At 35.4% G+C, this 19,907-nt stretch overlaps 1 protein-coding gene across 1 annotated transcript; it reads left to right on the forward strand.

Annotated features, from left to right (window-relative positions):
* The first annotated feature begins 359 nt into the window (after positions 1-359).
* On the forward strand, positions 360-10,132 carry LOC103998381 (uncharacterized). Its single transcript, XM_009419843.3, has 12 exons — positions 360-1,449; positions 3,366-3,568; positions 3,676-3,873; positions 4,826-4,897; positions 5,940-6,035; positions 6,852-6,931; positions 7,102-7,177; positions 7,396-7,606; positions 7,906-8,102; positions 8,383-8,488; positions 8,938-9,027; positions 9,170-10,132. Exons 1-12 carry the CDS (start codon positions 918-920, stop codon positions 9,931-9,933), a joined length of 2,625 nt encoding a protein of 874 aa, XP_009418118.2. The 5' UTR covers positions 360-917; the 3' UTR covers positions 9,934-10,132.
* The last annotated feature ends 9,775 nt before the right edge of the window (positions 10,133-19,907 follow it).

The following is a 19,907-nucleotide window of genomic DNA, read 5'->3' on the forward strand; positions in this document are numbered from 1 at the left end:
TTAATTGATTGATAAAATTAAACTCATCGATGTGATTAATGAAATCAATCCATCATTCCCTTAACCATAATACATAAACAAGAAAAATAATAATTTAAATAAAAAATAAGTAATATATTTTAAAAGAGAGAAATTATGGTGATTACAATACTCGTCTGCTCTTCATTAGTTAATAATTCTCTTTCTGCTGCGATCTCTACTCTTTTCCATTCTTTACGAAAAAGGAAGGAAGATAAAAAGGAAAAAAAAATCTTATCTTTCCTACTGTTGTTGCGTTCACGGACCGACTTTGTGCAGCTCACCCTCCTCCCTTATTGTAGAGTGGAGTATAAATAAATATCCCGCCTCCTGCCCTCATCCACAGGCTCTTTGTTTGTTGGAATCTTTCCGTTCCATTCCTCTTTCGCTCTAGAGTTCTATATCCTGTGAGGGGGGCTTGTTTCTTGGTACAAGGAAGTGTCATGTCTTTCAAAGGATAACAACACCCTTTTTATCTTCTTCTTATTCTGCTACTTCTTCTTCTTTCTTCTTGTGTTGTTAGTCATGAGCTGCGTTCTTCTCTGTCATCGCTGTTGTACACCCACCTAATTTTGGTCACTGATATCTCTCCTACAATCACTGCTTCGTCTTCTAGTTTTGTGAAATAGTGGTCGCATTTAGCGTGATTTTGCACTTGCATTTGCTTCTGCGGTTTCTGAACAGTAGTTAGCCATTCTTTCCAAGTAAAACCCTCTTTTTTTTTTTTTTTTTGTACTGAATTTTCTGGGGATACGTATAAAAGGAGTTGAGAATTCGAGTGACATGTAGTCGCTTCAATTCCATTTTCTTTTTCTTTTTTTTTCGATTCTTATCCTCATCAAATCTATTTGTTCCTCGCTTTGCATCAAACTGATTCATACCCGTCGACAAAAGACGATATGGAACTGCGCTGGATCTTTTGCTTCTTTCTTCTGGCATCCTCACTGTATGGTCATGTCTCCGGCAAGGAATGCACCAACATTCCTACTCAATTATCCTCTCACACGGTTCGTGCTCAGCTTATGTCCACCACCAACCAAACTTGGAAGGCGCAGATGCTCTCTTATTACCACCTAAACCCTACCGATGAGTCGGCATGGATGGATTTGCGACCAAGAAAGCTACGGAACAAGGAGGCTCCGATGGAGGAGTTTGACTGGCTGATGCTCTACCGAAGCATGAAGGGTTTCGGTGGGGCTAATATGCGGCAGCAAGGAAGAAATTTCCTTGATGAAGTGTCTCTCCATGATGTCCGCCTCGACCCGGATTCCATGTATGGACGAGCCAAGCAGACTAATCTGGAGTACCTGTTACTTCTTGATGTCGACCGACTGGTTTGGAACTTTAGGCATCAAGCTGGTCTTCCAGCTCCTGGTGAACCTTATGGAGGATGGGAGGGGCCAAATGTGGAGCTTAGAGGTCATTTCGTGGGTTAGTGACTTCTTCTTTTTTTGATTAGGAATTACCCATGCTGACCGCTTGCCTTTTGCGAACTAATAATGTTCTGTTATCATAGTTCACGGATAAACTATTTTGTGCCTGTTTTTCTCATTAATTTGTTTGGGTTAAAGCCATTTGTTTTTCTCATTAACATCTCACATTGATGTTATGTACTCATAAGTAGTTGATGAGTCACTGAAGAGTGCTTCCTTTTGCTATTAATATTTCAGGGGGTAACATACTTGAAAGAATTGTGACCCTTCCCACCTCTAGTTTTCACTTTGGGTTTCTCAAACATCTGCAGTCATTTCCACATTGTTCGTTTCTTTGTGGTGGATTGAATTTTCTCTCGTTGTTCCTCAACTTGAAAGAACTTTTTGGTACTGCCTTATATGTGGTAAAACTAAGATGTTTGTTGAAGATGCCATGCGGCAATCATTGCTTTCTATCCTATGACCTCCCTGTGGCATGTCTTTCGTGGTTGGGCATCAAATTTTCATGAACTCTTCCTTTCTTGTTAATCTCTTCATCAGTCAAGCCTTTTGGTGATACCTTTTCTGTTTCTTTTTAGATTGACATGGTCAGGTTCTGACAGTTCTATTGTATCTCAGACAACAGAAATGATTTTTTTTTTTTAATTTGTACTTGTTGATGCTTAAAGAAACAGAGCATATTTATATCACCTTACTGCTACCACCCAAATGGCATGGTGGTTAAACTATCCGGAAAGCCTCCTTTTGGTTATCATGGCATTATTGTTTAAAGATTTGCCACTGACACATTAGCACAATTATATATGACACTTTATGTGAGATTAGAAATTGGTTCACTAGTGCCATGATTAACTTGAATGGTTTTAATACATCTACCCTAGTAACTTTTTGATTAACTTGAATGGTTTTAATACATCTTCCCTAGTAACTTTTTGTAATCTTTCATGGTGTACATTATACATAGGTTCATTTCGAATATGTTTAGCTCAATACCTAACTTCGAGTATTATTACAAGTAAAAGAGACTTGTAATTGACGTATGTTTTCCTCTATTTATAGTGTATATAAACTTAAATGTAGCTTAAATTTGATTGTTTATCAGACATCATAAGATAGCAAATCAATGTTTTCCAATTATGGTTCATTGTGCATCTAATTTAAAAACTACAAACATGAACCACTCTAGTTATGCATAGTTGTCTTCTATTTAAAAACTACAAACGTGAACCCTGATTGCCATATTTAATATATCTGCAAGTTACGGCCCATTAAGTTGCTATTACATGTTTTGCGTTTCATTTGATTGAGCATTTAAATACAAGGTTATGTGGCGTCAGACACATTGGAGCTATTTATCATGACCTTATCTATCAAGTTACCCTGGCATTGAAGGAACATTCAGATTCCCTACAGTAAGGGATACATGGATTAATTATGGAAAAGTCATGATCATAATCGATTAATCATTTGAAGTTAATCTGACTACTTATTTCTTGTTTCTATCATGGTTGTGTGATTGTTAACCATCATGTTCTCATGTGACCGCACTTGTATGTTAGTTCCTCCTTGCTTCATATTAAGTATATTGTTAAGGATCCTCCACTTGCATTTTCCAAATCACGAGTTTTTCTTTGCTTAGTTCTTATTAGAAAATTTTGGTGAAATTGGTCTGGGGTAGTGAGAAAGGAAACATGACCCTTAGTCTCTCTAATTGTGCTGCCGTTCACTGAGATAACTACTGGAGATAGCTACAGATCTATTAAGGCTATCACACATGTAGCGGAATGACAACTTTTTGTCATTTTTGTTTAAACTGCCCCTGGAAGCTTAGTTGATGATTATGTTGTTGTCATCTCTATTTTGTTGTGTTTGAAATCAGAACAATAGTCTATGGTACTTCTTGTCATGTTGCAGGCCACTACATGAGTGCCTCTGCTCAGATGTGGGCTAGTTCACATAATCAAACCCTATATGAAAAAATGTCATCAGTAGTTGATGCACTTTATGACTGCCAGAAGAAAGTAGGCACAGGATATCTTTCTGCTTTTCCTCCTGAATTTTTTGATCGCTTTGAAGCCATAAAAAGTGTTTGGGCTCCATACTACACCATTCATAAGGTAATCTATCTTGATACTTGATTACTAAGGAAAGCTACTGTGACATTTATGCCTACGTCTTCATCTTTAAATTTACTCTATAATAACTAATGCTGATTCATGAGCAGATCATGGCTGGCCTTCTTGATCAATATATATTAGCTAGCAATGTCAAAGCATTGCAAATGGTGGTGGGGATGGCTGATTACTTTGGCAACCGTGTTAAGAATGTCATACTCAAATACAGTATAGAAAGACATTGGACGTCCCTCAATGAAGAAACTGGTGGCATGAATGATGTTCTTTACAGGCTGTACAGTATTACGGTAAATTATTCTTTGAACTGCTACATACTTATTCCAGTCATGTAGTCTGAAGTATGGTAATTTCTACACAGCTTTTTCATCTTGATCGATTATACTTGGCTTTTTTACTACTCATTTTACCATTAGCAGACAGCTTGATGGATTATACTTGGTTTTTTTTACCAAAAAACAATACTACATTTTTTTTTTGTTTTCTTTATGTACAAGAAGTTATTCCATTAATTCACATTGTAGGTTTGCTTAAAGCAATAAGAAGTGTACCATTTGTTTGATAATTTGTATGCAATATATCTGAATATATCCAGGTTACTGAAGCAATTTCACTATGCTACAATCTATATCTGGTTATTCAGGCACCCACGTTAACACTTATTCTTCTAAGTTTGTAACTTAATACATGATGAACATGGATTATTTTTAGGAAAAAATCACTTTTTTGTTGTTTTTATAGGCTTATAGTTTCATGCAGTTTACTGGATCTAGGTGGTCTGAACTTACAAGAAATTTAGCTGGAAAGAAGCTCATGTAGAGTGGGGAATAATGGTCGAACTGTTTAAAGCATTAATAAAGATAATTTTAGTACCCATTGCTTCTCTAGCTAGACTGAAGTTTCTAAAGCTTTTAGTTATGTGCTCTTAAGCTACATGGAACCCTTTTTTTCAGTTGATCAAAATCACTATAGAGATGTGACTTTTAGACAAGTCTGTCATTGTCATGTAGGTAAAATTTAATATGAAGTTACAGCTCCCATTTTCTAGTACTTCTACATAATGTCTGGCTCAAAAACAGCTTTATAGAGCAATTGTAGTGACAGCTTCAGAAAAATTTCAATACTGACAATTTGTAATAATAATTTGTTACCTGCATTTAGAGTCAATCTGTGGACATCTAATTTATTTCTGAGGATCTTGGAGAAAAAACTAAATCAAATTCTTGTTTGAAATTAATGCAGAACGATCCAAAGCATGTGGTATTGGCTCATCTTTTTGACAAACCATGTTTTCTTGGTTTGCTTGCAGTGCAGGTAATCATTCTTTACATCTTTTTGCCTCCATATTAGTTTGTGTATCTTCTTTTTGTTTCACTAGCAGTAAACTTGATTCAAATTGAAAACAGGGTTTCAATTTGATTTTTGCCCCAGTTTTTTGTCACATGATATGAGATACATACTCTTTTGAACTCTGCTTGTGTCATGAAAGATTAACATTAATATATAGATATTTTGATAGACTAATAATGCCTTTTCTGATACCTCTGTTATTGAGCTTATATTTATATTTCTTCATAAGTTTCTTTTTTACTGTCTAATATCAATCACCCAAGCCCATAACACTCTATGCCCAACACTAACTGTATATCTACCACTATATTAGTTGCTTCAAATCAACGTATACATTTATTTTGACTTGGAATATGATATTCAAACTATCATATCTGGAACAAGACATTGTATCTTCAGAATTGGATTTGTCACTGTCCTATTTTAAACAGCCTAATCTATAGCATTCTATCTCCAATTCAAACTCATTGTATATCTGTCAGGAGAAGAATATGCTGCAGACAAACTGACACGATAATTTCTTGGAACAATGTGGAACTGTTGCAATCAAGGTTATAAAGATGACATAATGGAAGGATATTTTATTTTTAAAAAAATAAAGGGTGTTTTCAGTCAACAAATTGTAAATAACATGCAAATCGAGAAAAACAAGTGTAAGATTTATGGTAGTCCTTGTAGTGATCTTTTTATACAAAACTTCTCTTCTTCCCTTGTCCAACAAATTCTTCTCTGTTTATACCTTTTCAAATGTCATCAGTAATGCTATAATCTAGATGCCAAAGAATATGACCAGATCCATTCATGAAGGCATCTTATGCAACAGGTCTCAGTTGTGTTAATCACAAAATGTGATGATTAACATACATTAGTTAACCAACAGCAAGTGTTTTATGGTGATGAACAGTAGTTGCAAAGTGCAAAATCCATTGTATAAACAATGATAGTTTCACCATCCTTGTGATCTGTAATGCTAAGGAAGCTAACTCTTTCATACTTCTGATTACAGGCCGATAGCCTTTCTGGTTTCCATTCAAATACACATATCCCAGTTGTTATAGGAGCACAAATGCGATATGAGATCACGGGTGATCCACTTTACAAGGTAAAATTTATAATTGACATTTGAGTATAGACTTTAGTGGTGTGTAGATCATTAATCATTTAATTGATTGACACTTTTCGATTGACATTAGCAACTTATTAGCCGAGCTGAATTATTTCCATGAGTATGTTCTCCACTCTCTTCATTGGAAGAGTAGTATTCTGTCTGTTGCTCTGTACCTGGTTTCAATGACCGTACTATACAGGGTTACTTCTGAGGTTATTGCATTCAAGAAAGCACTTGTTGCTATATTTGGAATTTCACATTCACAGCTGCATGATTAGCACATAATTTTTTTACCTGAATTGCTTACCAGAACTGTAATTTTTGGATGAACCAAACACATCGGGTTAAATGCACTTGTGGAACCATGGATGCAAGGTAATGTTAAATCCATCTGCTTAGCAGTACCCTTTTGGCTGCCTTCAGTTAAAACTTTTAAGCCCATACCAAATAGGTCCTAATCTTGATTATTTACTTGTTGAAGTCCAGACTGGGTCTGACACAACCTGAATGTATTTGATGCAAGATTTATATAATCACTGAGTATGATAATATATATTCTTTAATTTTATGAGAGATACTTGAACCACAGTATTGAAGCCAAATGAGCCATTGATTATTAGTTTAGTCCTACTTCCTGCCCAAACTCCAAGATAGGCCTCTGGCCTAGAAATTGGCCCATCAGTTAAAGGCTTGTTTCAATTTTTAGAAGTGCTTCCATGCAATCCATCCTTTTCTCTTCTGGAAATTTAGATCTCAAAATTTCTCTTAGTATGTTGAATCACCTAGTGATAGACTTGATTAATTTTTTAGGAGATTGGTGCATTCTTTATGGACATCGTGAATTCTTCCCACAGCTATGCAACAGGAGGAACCTCTGTCAGTGAATTCTGGTAATAGAACTAGCAAAAGATTTTGTTCTTGTTTACAACCCTGATGTACATAATATATACTAAATTGTTCATGTGATGATGAATCCTGAAATTTCATGCCAGAAATATTAGCTTTACTGAGTGTTGATGCTTTGTAACGGTTTACAGACTGTTTTTACCTTAATATGCAGGTCTGACCCAAAACGTCTGGCAGATACACTAAGCACAGAAAACGAAGAATCTTGTACAACTTACAACATGCTTAAGGTGTGGCAATCTTGCTTTTGCTAGTACTACCACTAATATGTTTTTCAGAATATACAGTTATTTCTTTTACATTCGAAGTTCTTGCTTGAAATGACAAATACAAAAAGGTTAGGTAGAGGAGTTAGAGTTTACTTTAAGATGTTTAATTCATATAAAATAAATTGTCGGCATATTAAATTTCATCATTTTTCAAAATTTTTTGCATGCCTATCTTGCAGGTATCTCGAAACTTATTTAGATGGACGAAGGAGATGGCTTATGCTGATTATTATGAGAGAACATTGATGAATGGTGTGCTAAGCATTCAAAGAGGAAGGGAGCCTGGGGTGATGATTTACATGCTTCCGCAGGGCCCTGGACAGTCAAAGGCAAGGAGCTACCATGGGTGGGGAACAAAGTTTGATTCATTTTGGTGTTGTTATGGAACAGGTAGTGTAATGTTTCCTCTGGACCTTTCCGATTCCTAAGTTACCAGAAGTGGTATTTCAAGTCTTTGTGCTTTTGTAAATTTCCTAAGTTATCTATTTGGCAGTGACTACACGATCATAAATTCATAAAGTCTGCATTTGCATGTCAGATAGTAGTTTCTGAAAAATCTGAACTTGTCTTAGTTTCAACTGATCTTGCTGTGTATTTGTAATTCATTAGATGTGTATTTGCTTATGATCATCATGATCATTAGATGGCTGCATATGTATTTGCATATGATCATCTCTTTCCCTTTGCAGGAATAGAATCATTTTCAAAACTTGGAGATTCTATTTATTTTGAGGAGAAAGGGACTACACCAAGCCTTTATATAATACAGTATATATCAAGTTCTTTTAATTGGAGGTCTGCAGGGGTTGTACTCAGTCAGAAGACAAAATCTGTTTATTCATTTGACCCTCATCTCCAAATTTCGATAAGAATCTTGACTAACCAGGTACCAATCTTTTTACTGTGGATTATCAATGAGCTTAGCAGTTAAATATAGTCTGCTGAGCATACCCGTAAATGTTATTCTTATTTTTTAAGAATTATGCATTAATCAAGTTTCATGTTGTAAAAGCATTAAGTTTAGACCTTTGCTCATTGGGTTCACTTCCACTGGCAAAGAATATCACAGAAGTTTTTTTAATGCCATGAGAATTAGTTTTTGATTGAGAGACATTATGAGTAACTTAGTTGACTTTTGTCTTACATTTTGTTTCCCACATGCACAGTCAACTAGTCAATCTTCAACTTTGAACCTGCGGATGCCATCTTGGACATCTTTAGATGGTGCAAATGTGACTCTGAATGATCAAAACCTGCCACTTCCATCTCCTGGTATGATATCTGTCCTTGTGTTATCTGAGATAGTCATCGTCATGGCTATTGATGTTTTTGCAAGAATCGATACGGACATTCATTGATAAAATGTAGTATGAAAGAAATTTGGCACCTCTGCTAGCTCTGTCAGTGTAAAAGAGCTTTGTCGTCATGCTTTTCTCGACATTGATATACGATTTTCATTTATGAAAAGGCAGAAGAAGTGTTTTAGATGCAAGCAAAAACGAGACACTTGACTGCATCAAACCTTAGTTTCCAGTGGTTTTATTTCTTTGTATAACAAGTTCAGTAACCAATTGCAAAATAAGTCCAACTTTGCTACCTAATTTGATTTTCTAAATACCTGTCGATTTCTAAAGAAAGAAAAGAAAAACTAGAGATTGTTCTCACTACGTTGGTTGTTGGTTTTGTCATTCAAGCTTGCTAATACTTGTGTGTTTTGGTAGGAAACTTCCTGTGTGTTGCCAGAAATTGGACTTCAAATGACAACTTGACCCTTGCGCTGCCTCTCAAATTAAGGACGGAACCCATAAAAGGTCAGTGAGTATAAATTCCACAGAGTTCATTAGGTGCATTCATTACTCTTTTTTTTTTTTTGGGCTTCGACTGAAATCAAACTGGAAACGGTATACATGACATGACGATCTCACTTTTGATCTTGCTCCATAATTCTGGCAGATGATCGGCCGGAATACGGTTCTCTGCAGGCAGTTCTTTTTGGTCCTTACCTTCTTGCAGGCCTCACCAGTGGAGAGTGGGACATAAAAACATGGAATTCCAGCTCCATCGCGGATTGGATCACTGCGGTTCCAGCCTCGTATAATGGTCAGCTGGTGTCCCTCATCCAGGAGGCCAACGGGAAGATTTTGGTCTTCTCCAACTCGAACGGTTCGATAACGATGGAGGAGTGGCCGGCGGAAGGGACGAATTCAGCCGTCCATGCCACGTTCAGAGTCATCTTCCAAGACTCTAATCGCCCGCATTTCCTAGCTACCAAGAAGATGAAGACGGCGACGGCAACGGCGACGGCTCAGAATGATGCGACATTGGAGCCGTTTGATCTTCCGGGGATGGTGGTGGCGCATCAAGGGCCGAGCAATGGCCTCGCAGTCTCAACTGCTGCTACCGCAGATTCTATATTCAGTGTGGTCCAAGGGTTGGATGGGAGACAGGACACGGTGTCCTTGGAGTCGAGCAGTCAGCGAGGGTGCTTCGTGTCCGGTGGAGTCGATTACTCTGCCGGAACCAAGGTTCGACTCATCTGCTCCTCGAACTCGGACGTGGCGTTCCGGCGGGCGGTCAGTTTCACTCCTGTTTCCGGGTTAAAGCAGTACAATCCCATCAGCTTCGTGGCAAAGGGAGCGAAGCAGAACTTTGTGCTGGAGCCATTGTTGAGCTTGAGAGACGAGACATACACCGTCTACTTCAACGTCGGAGCTTGAAACTCCAAGGCATGTTCAATAAGAAGAGCAACATCAGGGGGTTCATGCTCGTCCTCCATGTACCTCTAATTCGCACCGTTGATAGCGTTATTCTGGACAAAGAGGGGTACCATAAGATCCACTGGAACTAAGCCTAATGTTTTGGAGTCATTATTGGGTTGAAGAATAAGAACAGGAATTGGGAACTCCGACTCCAGCATATCTATCTGGCTAACCTATATTGTGTTCCTGCGGTTGTCGCTAATTATGGATTCAGTAGCTGTTTCGTCACAAATCTCTCTTGGATCCTTTCGTATATATATATATATATATATATATATATATATATATATAATCATGAAATTTTGTAAAAGATTAGGAGCAATATAAAACTAAGTATACATTAAATTTCAGTTTAAAACAGAATCATTTGGAGACTAAATTATTTTTTCAATTCAATTATCAATATACATAGTTAAATAAATAAAAAAAAGGAAAGGATAATTAGGTATCTAAGTGGATTACTTGTCATTAATTGCTATTACTCACGAAACGGAAGCAAATGGGGAATAAAGTGCCCAATAAAACTAAATAAAGATTAAATTATGATACCAAGTGAAGTCAAGATATAATCCCAAACGATAAACAATCAAAAAATGTGACCCATTTGTCCTAAGAGAACTCGATATACATTAATTTTGTTATGCCCAAAGTCATTCTGCTGCCACAATTAGTCCTCTATGAGTTAGGAGAGAAGGTTAAAACAAACTAATCAACCAAGATTTACAACAAATGTGATCATATACTTGATGTATTGCATCAACATAATAATACCTATAAAAAAATAAGGAACTAAGCTAGTTAAAGACTTCAAGATCAGAGTCACCTGCCTGAAGAATGGAAGAATGAACTCATTAGCTTCTTACGACTCAACTTGGAGTCTCTTAGTGATATACAACATCTTATCAGAACTGATCCAAACCATACTTTGGTTCAGCAGAAGCTAAGAAGATACATCCATGTATGTCAGTTGCTTATTGTAAAGGAAATAGATAAGTTATCAAATGTTGACTTTTTATGTGAAATATGATATCCTGAGTAATAAAAAAATGAAAGACATGTGTTGAATATAGTGTTTTTAATAAAGTTGTGCCAAAGATAATTTCTCTATTCCTCAAATCGTCCGGTTGGTTTACCTTTAAACATGAATCATTAAAGTTCATGGATTCATTTTTGATATACGATCAAATCAAGGTGGCACCCAAAGATGAGGAGCATCCATCATTCACTACTGGTCATGAAATATACTATTACATGCTCATGCCATTTAGACTTGAGAATAATAGTTAATAAAATGAAGATCACTCCTGTTTATTAGTCAAAAGCTAGAAAGCCTTCACCTATTTAGCTGACCTTAAGAAGACCTTCAATACAAGCAAAAGTTGAATCCCTCCAAATATGCATAAGGGTTGGCCTGAGTAAATTTTTAAATTTTATAATTCATTAAAAGATGATCGATATCAACCTAAAAAATGTTAAGATCATCCTCAACATGAAATCTCCAACCTTAATGAAGGAAGTTCAGAGGCTAACTATAAAAATTATCACCCTCAATCAATTCATATTTAGAATAGGTGATGGGTGTCTATCCTTCTTTTAGGCACTCATGCATTCTAAGAAATTTTATTGGACTAAATAATATTATATAATCTTTAATTAATTAAAAAATATCTTAGCTTAACCCCTCAAGTTTCTAGATTTAGGTTTGATGAAGAGCTATATCTCAACCTCTAATGATTGGGTCAATAGTTAATTCCAACTTATTTAAAAAAAATGAAAAAGTTCATAGGCCAATTTGTTATGTTAATCATGTTTAAAGGATATGGAGCAATGTAACCCAAATTTTAAAAAATTATTGTATTCTTGATACTAGGTGTGAGATAACTTTGACCCAAAAATTCGCCCCAAAAAAAAGGTCCCTATCAAGTCTTAGGAAGTACTTTTCCTAAGCAAAGGATTCAGCTCCAACGTTAAGCATAGTGCAAGTATACATCAGTTTTAGTAAAAGCTATACTTCAATGAAAGACAAAAAGTATATATATATATATATATAGTAGCCTTTTACATTCCATTTGTAAAAAAGATAAACTCCTAATAACAAAAAGAAATAAAAATATATTTAGACAATTAGTGAGATGTAAAGGTACTCGATCACTTTCACTACCTTAATGTCATCTACCACAACAATTATTTTAAACATGGAGATGTTGAGCTGCTCTTCAACCCTTGATTTTGGCACCCAATACTACTTCAACTTTAATAGTAGCTACCTCATCCACTTAGCCAATTTTTTTGTTGAATCTTAGATTTTTGATGATAAAGTCAATTATCATTTGATTATATAATCCATATATTAAGATAAATATACAGAATTAACTATGATGACAGTAAGACATGTAGCAGGTGTTGCATTGGAGTCAAGACCAAGATCATATTGGGGGTTCGAGAGTTCGACGGAAGTCCGAATGGTCATCGGAGGTTCTACGGGAACAAATCCGAGAAGTCCAAGAGCTTGCCAAAGAAGCTCGTCGGAACTCGGCAAGAGGATCGTTGCAAGTCCAGGAGTTTGTCAGAAGTCCGTCGGAGCATCGTCGAGGGTTCGTCAGATATTCGCCAGAAAGTTCACCGGAAGCTCGCCGGAAGAAACGATTGACGCACCGGAACACGAGTTGCAGTATTAATGTCTTAAATGTTATAGTTAGCATAAAGATTAAGTTAGGAATGGGAGGTGATCTCATTAACTTAATCTGGGGCCAATTGAGCCCTTAACAGACCCAAATTGGGCTGAATGGATCAGCCCATTTGGACCCAGATTTCCTGGTCGGTGGTGGCACCGCCCAGAAGCTCAGTCTCTGAGCAAAGTCAAGCGGTAGTACCACCCCTGTCAGGCGGTGATACCGCTTGAGCTCAGTCTCCGAGCGAAGTCAAGCGATGGTACTACCCTTGTCAGGCGGTGGTATTGCCTGAGCTCGGTGTCCGAGTAGTGTTAAGTGGTAGTACCGCCCAGTTCTGGTGGTGGTACTGCCAAGACCTCGAAAATCCGGGAGATGATACTTTTGAGCTCTAAATTCAAACCAGTTGGGGCCTATATAAACCCCACCCTTTTCTGCATGAAAAGGCACTGAAAGCTTGTATTTATTCTGAGAATTTGAGAGCTTAAAAGTGTTGTAAAAGGCTAGAAGTTCTTCTCCCTCTTTTCTTTTAAGTTTTGATCATTCAAGAGATGAGTGAAAATCTGTAAGGGTTGTCTCCTAAGCCCATCAAAAAGAGTAAAGCTGTAAAAGGGTGGTTGGCCTTCGTCTATTGAAGGAAGGCCTCTAGTAGATGTCGGTAACCTCATCAGAGGAGGAAGCCAAAAGTAGATGTAGGTCAAGATTGACCAAACCACTCTAAATCTCGATTTGCATTTACATTCTGCTCTCTATCTTAACTGCAAACTGTCTCCGTTGCTTTACTTTAACTATACTTTTGTTTGATTTTAAGTTGAAGAACTTTCTGAAATAGTTTTCATCGAAAACGCTTTCATCGGACAAACATTGTTTTAAACCAATGAAAGTTTTCCGCAGCACTAATTCACACCCCCCCCCCTCCTCTTAGTGCTCTTGATCCTAACAATTGGTATCAGAGCAGGGTTCACTCTCAATCGGATTAAAACCCAAGAGAGATGTCATACATTGGAAACCAAGAGGATCACTCTATTACATGTCCACCCATATTCAACGGGACAGATTACACCTATTGGAAGACCCGAATGAGGATCTTCCTTATTTCCATGGATTTTGAACTTTGGAATATTGTTGAAAATGGATTTTCAAAGTCTTCTCTTCCAATGATCGATTGGAATGAATTGGAGAAGAAGACTTTCGCTCTTAATGCAAAGGCTATGAATGCCTTATTTTGTGCGCTTGATAAAAACAAGTTCAATCGTATTTCGATTTGTGAAACTATATTTGATATTTGGCATATACTCAAAGTGACTCACGAAAGCGCAAATAGAGTGAAAGAGTCAAAAATCAATCTTTTAGTACATTCTTATAAACTTTTTTGAATGAAACCGAGCGAGACCATAAGCGACATGTACACCCGTTTCACGGATGTCGTCAATGGTCTAAAAAGACTTGGTAAAAGTTTTTTAGATTTTGAGCTCGTCAATAAAAGTCTAAGATCCCTTCCAAAGAGTTGGGACCCTAAAGTCACTACTATTCAATAGGCTAAAGATTTAAACAACTCCCCTTTTGAAGAATTAATCGGGTCATTAATGACCTACGAAATGACTTGCAAAGCTCATGAAGAGCAAGAAGACATCCTTTTAAAGAACTTGAAGGATATGACACTTAGAACTCTAGAAGACCACTTGAGAGAAAACTCAAGAGATGAAGACTTTGATAATGACTTGGCACTTCTAACAATGAAATTTAAAAAATTTATTAAAAAAAATAAATTTAAAAATAACACTAAAAATAAACTTGAACCCAAAAAGGACCAAGTTATTTGCTACGAATGCAAGAAGTCGGGACTACAAAAGTGATTGTCCCCAAGCCAAGAAGAGAACACCAAAGAAGAAGGCGCTCAAAGTAACGTGGGATGACTCAAGCGCGTCCGAAGACGAGGAGTCCAACACCGAGCAAGTTGCTCATTATGCCCTCATGGCCATTGGAGAGGAGGTAACGAATTTAATTTATGCATATTTATCATTTGATGAATTGTTAAATGCTTTCCATGACTTGTTTGATGAATGCAAAACAATTAGTAGAAAATATAAATTGTTAAAAAAGGAGCATGATATTGTTATTAATAATTTTGATAAATTAAAAACTGAACTTAATGATATTTTAGCTCCATGTATGAAATGCCATGATCTAGAAACTCTCTAAAAGGAGAACTTGCTACTTAAGGACACCTTGAAGAAATTCGAGGTTGGTAGCAAGTCTTTGAATATGATCCTTACAAATAAGGGTCACGTTCCTAAAAGAAGTGGAATCGGATTTGTGAGAAGTTCTTACCAAAATCCAACCACCTTCATTAAAGGCCCTATCTTGCATATATCATACCAAAACAGATGCAACTTTTGTTGCAAACTTGGACATAGAACTTATCATTGTCCATTCAAGAAAGTTAGTCCAAACAAATTGATTTGGGTTCCTAAAGGAACCATGATAAATTATATGCAACATGATAAACAATTTAGATCAGTTTTTAAGGAACCCAAAATTAAATTGGTACCTAAAAATTATCCTTTTTTGTAGAAACATATACTATCACAAGCTAGGAGCAAGAGATGGTACCTTAATAGTGGATGCTCAAGGCATACGACCGGAGATCCATCTCAATTCTCTAAGCTCACTAGCATAGACGAAGGCTATGCCACCTTCGGAGACAACAACAAGGGTAAAATCATTGGCAAAGGAACCATATGTAATAAATCCAACTTCTTTATTGAAGATGTTTTGTTAGTTGATGGTTTAAAATATAACCTCTTGGGCATTAATCAATTGTGTGATAAAGGATACATTGTCAAATTCGAATCTAATGCTTGCATCATTGAAAAACCACACAAAAATACATCTATGATTATATTAAAACAAAATAATGTATACACCATTGATATCAATGATCTTTGTAATGAAATGTGTTTCTCGATTTTGAATGACGATGCTTGGCTTTAGCATAGGAGATTAGGTCATGATAGCATGAAACGAATCATTTAAATTTCATCCAAAGAACTTGTAAGATGAATTCCTCATATCAAGTTTATCAAAGATAATATGTGTGATACTTGTCAATTAGGAAAACAAATTAAGGGTAGCTTTAAATCTAAGAACCAAATAAGCACCTCTAGACCCTTGCAATTGATCCATATGGACTTATTCGGACCAATCTCTATATCAAGCCTAGGAGTAGCAAATACACCTTTGTTATTGCAGATGATTACAGTAGATACACATGGACTTATTTCTTGAAACACAAAAATGAATGCTTTAGATATTTCAGCAAGTTTTGTAAACTTGTTCAAAATGAAAAGGGTTCTATGATTTCATTAATTAGAAGTGATCACGGTGGTGAATTTCAAAACCGTGATTTTCAAGAATTTTATGAATTTAATAGATACAATCACAAGTTCTCTACTCTAAGAAATCCTCAACAAAATGGAGTAGTAGAAAGAAAAAATAGAAATTTATAAGAAATGGCAAGAACTATGTTGAATGAACATAGTCTACCCAAATATTTTTGGGCCAAAGCCGTAAACACTGTATGCTATATTTTAAATAGAGTTATAGTAAAACCTTTACCAAAACTCCCTATGAGTTGTGGAATAACAAAAAACTCAATGTTTCATATTTTAAAGTTTTTGGGTGTAAGTGTTTTATCTTGAATGAAAAAGATGTCTTAGGAAAATTTGATGCTAAATCCGATGAAGGAATTTTTCTTGGTTATTCTTCGGTTTCTAAAGCTTTTCGTATTTTCAATAAAAGAACTTTAATTATAGAAGAATCCATTCATGTTGTTTTTAATGAGATTTTCGAAATCAAGAAAAATGATTTTGATGATAATGTTAATTTCGATTCTTTGAATTTAAATGAAACCCCTTCTCCAACTAGCAACTTGGATGCATTCACTTTTGAAACATCCTTACCTAAGGATTGGAAGTATATAGATACTCATCCTAAGGAGCTAATCTTAGGAGACACATCTAAGGGGGTTCAAACACGTTCTTCTCTTAAAAATTTTTATGCCAACGTCGCTTTTCTCTCCCAAATTAAACCTAAATGTTTTGACGAAGCTATGAAAGATGATTCATGGATTATCGCAATGCAAGATGAGTTAAATCAATTTGAGAGAAATGAGGTGTGGAAGCTTGTTCCTAGGCCAAATGACCATTAGTTATTGGTACTAAATGAGTCTTTAGAAACAAGCAAGATAAATATGGTATCATGGTTAGAAACAAGGCTAGATTAGTCGCCAAAGGTTTCAACTAAGAAGAATGTATCGATACAAAGAAACCTTCGCTCTTGTGGCTCGATTAGAAGCCATAAGGATGCTCCTTGCCTATGCTAGTGATAATAATTTTAAGTTATTTCAAATGGATGTTAAAAGAGCTTTTTTTAATGGCTTTATTTCTGAAGAAATTTATGTTGAACAACCTCCTAGATTTGAAAATAATTAGCCTCCCTAATCATGTATTTAAATTAACTAAAGCTCTCTATGGTTTAAAACAAGCCCCAAGGGCTTGGTATGAGTGACTTAGTTCTTTTCTTATTGAAAATAATTTCTCAAAAGGTAAGGTTAATACTATATTGTTTATTAAAATTTTTGAAAATAATTTTCTCATTGTTCAGATTTATGTTGATAATATTATCTTCGGTTCTACGAACAAATCTCTTTGTGAATCTTTTGCTAAAACTATGAGCCTTGGATTTGAAATGAGTTTGATGGGAGAATTAACTTTCTTCTTAGGCTTACAAATTAAACAACTAAGCAATGTCATCTTTATTAGTCAAACTAAGTATGCTTTAAATTTGCTAAAAAGATTTAATATGGATAGCTCAAAAGCTATCAACACTCCTATGAGCACCTCCACTAAGTTAGAAATTGATGAAAGTGGAGAAAGCTTCGATCAAAAAACTTATAGGGGTATGATAGGAATTTTACTTTACCTCACTACAATTAGAACAGATATCATGTTCAGTGTAGGACTTTGTACTAGGTTTCAATCGAACCCTAAGATATCTCATCTTAAAATAGTTAAAAGAATACTTAGATATTTTAAAGGTACCACAAATCTAGGATTATGGTATCCAAAAACTGAGAATTTTGAGTTAATTGCTTATGTTGATACGTATTTTGCTGAGTGTAGACTAGATAGAAAAAGCACATCAAGAATCTGTCAATTCTTGGGATATGCCCTTGTTTCCTGATCATCTAAGAAACAAAACTCGGTTGCACTATCAACAACCGAAGGTGAGTATATTGCAGCTAGTGCATGCTGTGCATAAGTTGTATGGATGAAAAATACCTTAGAAGATTATAAAGTTCATCTTAAAAATATTTTCATTAAATGTGATAACACAAGTGCAATATGTTTAACAAAGAATCTCATTCAACACTCAAGAACAAAACATATTGATATTAGACATCACTTTATATGAGATCATGTTACTAATCATGATGTAATTATAGAGTTTATTGATACTAAACATCAACTAGCTAATATTTTTACAAAGCCTTTAAGTGAAGAACAATTTGATTTCATTAGAAGAGAATTAGGAATGTTAATGTGTACGAATGCATGAACTTATTAAATTTATTTTTTGAACTTTCTTAATTGCTATGATGAGAATTTTACACAATTACATGCCTTAATAATACATTAGAAATTATGTGTTTTTGATGCAAAAATTTTCATGATGATGAGCATTTGAAAAGCTATAGCAAAAATGTATCTGAATGCATGAATATGTTAAATTTCACTTTCGAAATTTCTTGATCCTAACAATACATGATTTAGTATTTCTCTTCTGGACTTAATATAGCTTTTATAAGCCTATGTCATATCGAGTTTGTTCCGTATTATTGAATTTTGACATATGGAATCAATTAACAAATGCATCTCTCATAGATTTACCTTGTGAAAAATATTTTTTCGAGAAATGGATTTGATGAAATGATTCCTTCTTATGAATTCCTTCTTGATGAAGGAAGATTTTTAAAATGAAGTATGATTTAATCTTTTATCATTTTAACTTCGTTCAAGTAAGTTCACAATGGCTTTCCTCCTTAATGCAAAACATTAATGACAAATAAAAGGGAAGAAGCAATGAAAGCTATCTTCATATCATGTTTGCTTAAAAAATTTGTATAATTGGTATCCTATCACTTATTATTGAAAAATAACATGAACCTTTTTATAACATGAATCATTACCACACTTATGCTTAAAATTTGCTTAAATCATTCTCCTTTTTGTTGATGACAAAAGGGGAGAAATATGTGGTAAATTGATGATAGAATTGCTATAATTGCTATGATTGTCATATTTGCATTATGTTAATATATCAAAAGCTTGCATTGTAACAATGTTGATATCTTACTATGTGATGAAATGCTATGATTGTTATACACTTGAAATGTTTGCATTGTGTTAAGATATCAAGAGCTTACATCGTAATTTTACAATATTGATATCTTGCCATATGATGAAATGCTATGATTGTTATACACTTGAAATATTTGCATTATGTTAAGATATCAAGAGCTTACATCGTAATTTTACATGTTGATATCTTACCATATGATGAATTGCTACGATTGCTATTTTTCATATTTGAAATGTAAGATGTGAAAATGGATGTCAAGCCTTGACATCATTTTCAAAGAGATACATCATGATAGGAATCATAATAGGAGTATTGATAAGGTTAAATGAACTTAACTTATCAATATGTCTTTTGAACTCAAAGGCTTTGAATTCAAGAATGACTTATCTCAAGTATGGCATATAGATAAGGGGAGTTAATGTTAACTCCGTCATTAATTGATTATCATCATCAAAAAGGGAGAGATTGTTCAATCTCGGATTTTGATGATGAAATCAATTATTATTTGGTTATCTAATTTATATGTTGAGATAAGTGTGCAGAATTAACTACGATGGCAGTAAGACATGCAGCAGGTGTTGTGCCAGAGTCAAGACTAAGATCATGTTAGGGGTTCGAGAGTTCGACGGAAGTCCAGACGGTCGTCGGAGGTTCTGCGGGAACAAATCCGAGAAGTCCAGGAGCTTGCTAAAGAAGCTTATCGGAACTCGCCAAGAGGATCGTCGCAAGTCCAGGAGTTTGCTGAAAGTCCGTCGGAGCATCGCCGAGGGTTCATCGGATGTTCACCGAAAGTTCACCGAAAGCTCGTCGGAAGAAGCGATTAACGCATCGAAACACGAG

The sequence above is a fragment of the Musa acuminata genome, chromosome BXJ1-9 (assembly GCF_036884655.1).
Source record: "Musa acuminata AAA Group cultivar baxijiao chromosome BXJ1-9, Cavendish_Baxijiao_AAA, whole genome shotgun sequence".
Lineage (NCBI taxonomy): Eukaryota > Viridiplantae > Streptophyta > Magnoliopsida > Zingiberales > Musaceae > Musa > Musa acuminata.